General features: G+C 48.4%; 1 protein-coding gene across 1 annotated transcript; it reads left to right on the forward strand.

Moving 5' to 3' along the window:
• The first annotated feature begins 240 nt into the window (after window positions 1-240).
• LOC140728825 (C-C motif chemokine 19-like) lies at window positions 241-7,258 on the forward strand. Its single transcript, XM_073047798.1, has 4 exons — window positions 241-388; window positions 4,058-4,190; window positions 4,924-5,019; window positions 5,337-7,258. Exons 1-4 carry the CDS (start codon window positions 328-330, stop codon window positions 5,344-5,346), a joined length of 300 nt encoding a protein of 99 aa, XP_072903899.1. The 5' UTR covers window positions 241-327; the 3' UTR covers window positions 5,347-7,258.
• Window positions 7,259-8,448: the final 1,190 nt, after the last annotated feature.

Raw genomic sequence — 8,448 nt, forward strand, 5'->3', positions numbered from 1 at the left:
TGCCTTATTGTTCACATAGGTGTTATTGGGACCTTTACTATGCTGTATTTCACTCTGTCAACTCAAAGTCACCCAGCCCCACAGATTTGATAAAGCAGGTGAACCTCGAAGAAAACTCACAGTGTTATCTAGACTTCCCCTTTAGACCATTGTGAATTAGCCTTGCACAGCAATTGAACAGTTAACAGTCATACTGAAAGTTGGACTGTGTATATATACAGTGACGGCAGCCCTGGCTCTGGCAGAGAGCTCCTCAACATCTCAACAGAGACACAGCTGTAACAGAGACACTCACTTGTGCAGCTCCTGGTGCCGAAGAGAGCCAGCATGACCCTTCACAACGTGTACGCCTTCCTACTTTGCATTGCGCTGCTCCACCTCAGTCAAGGTAAGGGGGCAAAGTAACGGCGGGGTTGTGAGAAGGGAAGAGGGGAAAGTAATGGTGGGGTTGTGAGAAGGGAAGAGGGGAAAGTAATGGTGGGGTTGTGAGAAGGGAAGGGGAGGACAATCCAAGGAACTTTCGTCTGAGTGGATAGGTTGAAATATCCTCCTCCACTGATCTTATTCCGAATGCTAACCAGAATCCTAACCATAATGCTAAACCTATTCCTAGATCTAAAGCTAACACTAATTATATTCCTAAACCTAACCGCGACCCCAAAGCCGTAACTCTAACCCCACTCCTAACCCTAATCCTATTCCTATTCCTAACCCTAACCCAGTCCTCTTGACTATCGCACAACCTCCCCCCCCCCCCACCCACACAAACATAGGACAGTACCTGGACATCATTAAACATCGATCTGAAGAAAGGCAAGTAGTATTGGACTAGGTTAATGAAAGTGGCAGGGTCTACTGACACTGAATCCCCAGTAACGAGATCAATAAACACAGGGACAATTTTTCCTCTGCCTGTATACCAACACCCAAACCCTGGCCTGGTAGATCAGTTTTAGACAGGTGCTGGAAATAAAGAGCAAAACACACAAAATGCCGGAGGAACTCGGCAGGTCAGGGAGCATCTATGGAGATGAATAAACAGTCAATGTTTCAGGATGAGGCCCTTTATTGGGACCAGAAGGGAAGCAGGAAGATGCCAGAATAAGATGGTGGGGGAGGGGAAGGAGTACAAGCTAGCAGGTGATAGGTGGGACCAGGTGGGTGGGAAAGGTAAAGGGCTGATAGGAGAGGAGAGTGGACCATGGGGGAAAGGGAGGGAAGGAGGAGCAGCAGGGAGAGATGATAGGCAGGGGAGGAGAAGAAGTAGGTGTAAGGCCAGAGTGGGGAATCAGTTTTGGAGGTTTAGTATCCCCTGGGATGTGAATTACAGCCTATACTCTGATGATATGTCCTTTGACAGGAGACCATTTGGTCCATCAGCTCAATGCTTGCTTGACAGAATAATCTCATTGGTCCTGCTCCCCTGTAAATCTCTCTCTCTCTCTCTCTCTCTCTCTCTCCCTGGGCATTTCTGTAGCACCCTAACCATCCCCAGCACCACCTGAAATGCTTTGCAACCTTGCAGACTCGTGCATTGGCATCCACCAGCTCCCTCAAGACAGGAAAACCAGCAGCCTGTTTGCCCCCAGTAGCACAGTGGGGACCCTCTGCCTGACAGGCTCGAACTCAAACACGAACTCCGGCGTTGCCCGTGTAGAGTCTACATGTCCTCCCTGTGACCACGTGGGTTTCTCCCCACCAGCCGCCCCAGTTTCCTCAAACAAATCAGCGGGTTAATTGCCCCTACTGGAGGGAAATCTGTAGGAGGAATACAATGGGATCGGTGCAAAGATCAGATGGTCAAGTGTGGACTCGATGGGCCAAAGGGGCCAATTCTCTGTTATATGACTAGGACTAGGTGTGCAGATGATGGCTGAATGATTTCTGTTCCTTCAGCAGCAAAGGGCAGCCTGAACCCTGATTAGATCTCCTGCATCCCCTCCGTGACAAGGATTGCAACCTCAGAGCATCGTAAGACATGGATATCCAAAGGGAGCATTAACAAAATAACCTTCAAAACTGAATCCCCGCTCTGGTACCCCTCGCCTGCCTATCGCCTCCCCCGGTGCTCCTCTTCGCCCCCTTTCTCCCGTGGCCCACTCTCCTGTCCTACTGGACTCAGCCTCAAGGTACAACCCCAGCCGTCCACTCTGCTACAATGCCTCAGCGCTCCAGGCTCTGAGTCATCTGGGGGGGGCACAGGCGCAAGTATTCATCCCTTAAGGCTCAGAGAGGTATCAGGGCTTACATATCGAGCAGAGTACCACACCTATCATATAACTAACTCCCAATCCCCTCTGATCTAACGCCATCAACAGACACACCCTGGGACAGAAAGTCCCTGCCGATCCCCTTCCCACCACTGTCTCTGCTTTGCATTACACTTCCCGACAGTCACACACTCAGTTTGGAACTGGAACTGAAATTAGTAAATTACTGAAATACGGAGAAAAGCTTGTCTTGTATATCGTTCTTGTAAACAGCACGTATGAAAGGAGACGATCATGTCTTTCCGCGACCATGACTGTTCTTGGCAAATCTTTCTACATAAGTGGTTTGCCATTGCCTTCTTCTGGACAGTGGTTTTACAAACCAGGTGACCCCAGCCATTATCAATACTCTTCAGAGATTGTCTGCCTGGTGTCAGTGGTCACATAACCAGGACCTGTGATCTGCACCGGCTGCTCATACGATCATCCACGACCTGCTCCCATGGATTCACGTGACCCTGATCGAGGGGCTAAGCAGGGGCTACACCTCACCCAAGGGTGACCTGTAGAGTAGCAGAGAGAAGGAGCACCTTATACCTCCTTTGGTAGAGACGTATCTCCACCCCACTACTCCGTATACAGTTCAAATCATTACAGTGAGGTAGAGAAGGGTAAAGCAATAACAGAATGTGGGGTTCCATGGTAGCGTAACAGTTAGCACGACGCTTACTGAGTCGGAGTTCAATTCCGGTGTCCTCTGTAAGAAAGTTTGCACATTCTTTCGATGTGTGTGTGTAGGTTACCTCCCGGCTCTCCAGTTTCCTCCCACAGTCCAAAGCTGTACCAGTCAGTACGTTAGTTGTTCGTTGTAAATTGTCCTGAGATTAGGTTCCAGTTCAATCAGTGGGTTGTTGGGAAGTGTCGCTCAAATAGCCAGGAGGACCTGTTCTGCACTGAATCTCTAAATAAGTAAAATTTGTACTGAGATACAGTGAAAAGCTTGTCCTGCATTGGGGTAGAGGAAGGTAAATCAATTACACTGCACTGCCTCAGATCCAGCATGTCCCGTTATCAACATGGATCAGTAAAGACGTTTAATCAGATCACTGTTTTCATTCTTGCCCCAGAAACAAAACAAATAGGTAACAAACAAAAGGCAGAATAAAGTGTAAATAAATAACAGTTAGAGTAAATAACAAAATAAATAAGAGTTACAGAGAACGTGCAGTGCAGGTAGACAATAAAGTGTAGGGTCACGAGGCGGATTGTAAGCCTCGAGTCCATCTGATTGTACGCAAGCTAGTCTTGCAGACTGTTCACTACGCCGTGCATTGCAGTAGCACGGGGTAAAGCAGTCACAAAATGCAGAATAAAGTGTCAAGTTGCAGAGAGCTGCAGAAATCGGTGCAGGTAGATAACAATGGGTGAGATCCAAATGAGGGAGGCTGTGAGGTCTAGAGTCCATCTTATCCTGTCAGAACTATGGTAATAAATTAGTAAACTGGTAGGGTGGTGGTTTGTGTAATGCTTCACAGCACCAGCAGTAAGATCACCGCCGCTGATAGTAAGGAGTTTGTATGTTCTTGACTTGACCACGAGGGTTTCCTCCGGGTGCTCTGGTTTCCTCCCACAGTCCAAAGCTGTACCAGTCAGGATTAGTAAATTGTGGGCATGCTATATTGGCACCGGAAGCGTGGTGACATTTGTGGGCTGCCCAGCACAACCCTCGCTGATTTGATTTGACGCAACGGACCCATTTCACTGTATGTTTCGATGTGTGTACGTCAAATGGAACAAATCTGATCCAACCCCCACACCCTCTAATGGTCTGTCCACCTCGTCCTCAGTGTCAGGCCGCCGGGGAGATGACGCAGCCTCGGACTGCTGCCTGGATGTTAGCAACAAGGTCATTCCCAAGCGGATCGTGGCCGGGTACAAGGTGCAGAGCGAAGTGTTGGGCTGCCGGATCCCAGCTGTAGTGTGAGTACCGGGGAGGGGCGCGGAGAGGGAGGAGCAAGTGTGTGAAAGGAGGAGGGGAGGGAGTCAGGGAGAACTGGAAAGAGGGAGGGAGATTTGAGGGAAGGAGGGCGAGTTGGGGGAAAGAGGGGGAGTTGGAAGGAAGAAGGGACAGTTAGAGGGAAGGAGGGAGGGGAGGGAGGATTGGATGGAGTTAGTCCACTTGACCACAAAACAAGCCTGCGCCAGTTCCTACAGATTTAGAGCCACCGCATTCACTCGAACGATCTGTCCCCAGGACCGGCTCTTCCACTGCAGCAGCCATCACCCTCTGCCCGCGGTACTGATGGTTGGACCGTGGGTGCCACAGGGCATACCGCAGGCAGGCCAGCACACCGGGACACAATGGTATACAAGCCATCATACAAACCCTGGGAATGCTTTCCCTGGAAACGTCCCGTATCGCGATTTTCCTGAATAGGAGGCCACCACATCTGCACCTGTGCCAAGAAATGCTAATGTTTTAAGGATTGATTTTAACGTTTAGTTACCATTTTAGTTAGTAAAATTATTCCAACGGAGCGAATTCTGTTCCGTATGTCACCTTTCTGGGCAATGATTTGTCAATACTCTGAGGGCCGGGTTACCGTAATGCGGGGCTGTCCGTAAGGTGAAGCGCCGAGGGGGGGTGCGTTGGGGATGTGGGATGGCAGAGGTTAGTCACACAGATTCTCATCTGCCAATGATCCTGCTGCAGCTTCACCACGGTGAGAAACAGAAAGTTGTGCGCTCCGCACACGGCACACTGGGTGAAAAGGCTGATGAGGTGGTGCGACAGAGTCTACGGCTCCAGGTAGGGGAGGCTTCACCCTCCAGAGACACACTTTCCACCTCATCCCCGGGCCCAGCGCTGGGCAAGTCCTTCCTGAAGCTGATCACCCTTTCCACCGCTGATCCCTCGATAAGAACTGCTGCGTGTTCCCTCGACTTCCCCTTTCCTGAAGCCCACAATTTATTCTTTGCTCTCACTGATGTTGAGTGCAAGGTTATTGGTGAGACACTACGCAAACAGTTGATCTACCATTACTCCATACACCTCCTCATCGCCACCAGAGATTCTGAGGTCAGTGGAACTTGCTCTTTTTCCTAATTTCACTCTTTTCTCTCTAGTGGACAGTAGAAAAAAGCACAGTGCACAGGCTGAATTGAGAGGGGACGTAGAAGTATCGCGGCCCTCATCGGGAACCAACATAGTCTACAGCATCTTTCATCTTCACCTGTGTTGTGAGAAGCTCTCTCAGACAATCCCGCGCCAATGTGAATGTACTTCTGTCTGCTTGGAAAATATAATACCAGTCCCATTCCTGGTGCAACACTTCATAATGACTTGCTGGCTCATAACATCCAAACGTGAATGGGGCAATGCTTTTCTCTGGCTCCTGTTGGCTTGTAGTATCTATAGTTCAGTATAATCCCTAACAATGAGGAGTATGGACGGCCATATGACCATAATGTATCGAAGCAGAATTAGGCCATTTGGCCCATTAAGTCTATGCCATCATTTGAATTTTATTTGGAGACTCTGCACAGTAGCAGGGCCTCTCAGCCCAACGAGCCTGTGCAGCCTCTTGTGAAAAGATAACATACTAACCCATATATCTTTGGAATTGAGAGGAAACCTAAACATGTTCTGGGTAGAACATACAAGCTCCTTCCAGACTGCGGCAGAATTAAACCTGGGTCACTGGCGTTGTAATAGTATTATGCTAACCATTATGCTACTGTGTCGCCCCTCAGTTTTCTGACCCCACCTTCTGTCCGTAGCCCTTCACCTACTTACCAAACAAGAACCTATCAATCTCTGCCTTAAATACGCCCAGTGTCTTGGCCTCCACAGCCATCTGTGGCGACGAATTCCACAGATACACCACCCTCAGGCTGAAGAAATTCCTCCTCATCCCAGAAGTTGTAGAGTGCTGCATCGTGAAAACAGGCCCTACGGCCCATCTGGTCCATGTCGGCCAAGATGTCCCATCCAAACTAGTCCCCGTTGCCAGCATTTGGCCCATAACCTTCTAAAGTTTTCCAATCCATGTACTGTACCTGTGCAACTGTCTTTTAAAAGTTATTATCGCACCTGCCTTTGGCTGCTCGGTCCACATGGATTCCACCCTCACAGGGAAAAAAAAACTACCCCTCAAGTTCCAATTAAATTTTATCCCTCTCCCCTTTAGTTCTTGACACTCCCACCCTGGTGAAAAAGGCTGAGAACATTCACCCTATCCCTGCCCCTCATGATTTTACACACCTCGAGAAGGTCATCTCAGTCTCCAACACTCCAACCTGTCAAACCTCCTCCTATTACTCAGGTCCTGGCAGCATCATTGTAAATCTTTTCTGCACTCTTCCCAGTTTATTGAACATCTGACAGCTCACTGTACGTGACTGGAAGGGGTGGTCCAGGCACAGGTTGATGGGACTAGACACAACCATAATTCAGCACAGACTAAGTGGGCCAAAGGGACTGTTTAATATAGAATGCAGAACACGATTGTATAGCGTATTTCCAATAGCAGGGTGACCAAAACTGAACACAATGCCTCAAGTGCAGCCATGCATTTGTGAAGTGATTAAGTTATCTGAACAAGTTCATTGTCTGATGGAATAGATTTCTGAACTTCTTCCCATTGAATGGTTGTAACTGAATTAATATCTTAGTCCAAGTGTCCCTGATCCCCAGACCTGAAGATCAGTCAGAACCCAGACCCATAAAGAAGAGCACCAATGTTCCTGAAGTTGGTTTGAATGACAGAGCAAACATTTCAGGAAGATGGCAGGGGTGATGAGTCCAACGTGCAAGAACAGATGGGGTCATGGGTCAGAGGTTCTGTGTCCAGGGATATCAATCCTAAAATGGAATTTTCTAGAAATATGCTTCTGGAAATCCCCTCAGTTTGATCAACTTTAAATGTAGCTGTTTACTTTTTTTGTATTTTTCTACATGTGAAATAAACACTTCACACTTACTTTCACAGATCAGAAGTCATGTATCTTCTTCTGGCTTGCTAATTTGAATAAACAAGTTAAAGGCATTTTTGATGAAGTGTCTCTGTTGCTCTCTCATTGTGACGGACGAGAGGCCCTGAGAGGGAGGATTCGAGGGAGGGGGAAGGCAGATTGGAAACAAACATACTGTGTTTCCACAGGAGTGCAAAAGCAAGCATCGCCCTCCTGCTTCCAGGTCTCACTGCACGCCTCAATCTTGCCACTCAGGGGAGGGTCTTTCAGGTGTGACTTTAAATTGAGGCCCACCTGCCCTCCCAGCTCTACCATGGACAGACCCAAGCCCAGCTGCAAATGGGACCAGCAATCCCATCCCATAAAAACCCAGAATCACAGAAACATCAACAGAAACGCCATAGGCCTCATCTCTAGGAAAGGAAGGATTTTCGATGGGCAACTTGAAAGCCTGGCCCGGGACAGAGGACTCTGGCAAGGTGTTGTTGGTGACTTCTGCCCCAGCAGGGTCTGAACAACAACAAAACCTCCCCCCTCTGGTCCTTAATCCATAGAGTAGGGACACAGAATACTGCAGATGCTGGAATCTGGAGCAAAAACATAATCTACTAGAGAATCTCAGCAGGTCAATCAGCATCTATGGGGAGAAAGGATGGGCAATGGTTCGGTCTGAGATCCTGTATCAGGACTAAGAGCGTACAGGGATGATTGCAGGTAGAAATGGGTGAGAAGGAAGAGTGAGACGGCGGCTGGTAGGTGATTGGTGGAATTCAAGTTCAACTTCAACTTCAGTTTGTTGCCATTCAGCCACATACAGCCAAATGAAACAACGTCCCTCCAGACCGAAGTGCTCAACACAGTACATATAACTCACACGCACAACTCATAAAGTAATATTACCATAAATAAATTAATGAATAATGTGTATATAACATACAGGTTAAAAATAAACAGTATAATGCCACTGGCCCTTCATACGTGATGAGGCCTGGGATATTTCAGGGAGTTCAGTAGTCTCATCGCCAGGAGGAAGAAGCTGTTTTCCATCCTGACAGTCCTTGCCCTAATGCTACGGTACCTCCTGCCTGATGGTAGGGGCCAAAGAGACTGTTGGACAGATGGGAAGGGGTCCCTGATGGTGGTAAGGACCCTGTGCATGCAGTGCTCCAGATAAATATCTTTAATGGGTGGAAGAGAGACACATTGCCACAGACGGCTATGGAGGCCAAGACACTGGGTACGTTTAAAGCGGAGTTTCATAAGT

Source organism: Hemitrygon akajei, chromosome 6 (genome assembly GCF_048418815.1).
Source record: "Hemitrygon akajei chromosome 6, sHemAka1.3, whole genome shotgun sequence".
Taxonomy (NCBI): Eukaryota; Metazoa; Chordata; class Chondrichthyes; order Myliobatiformes; family Dasyatidae; genus Hemitrygon; species Hemitrygon akajei.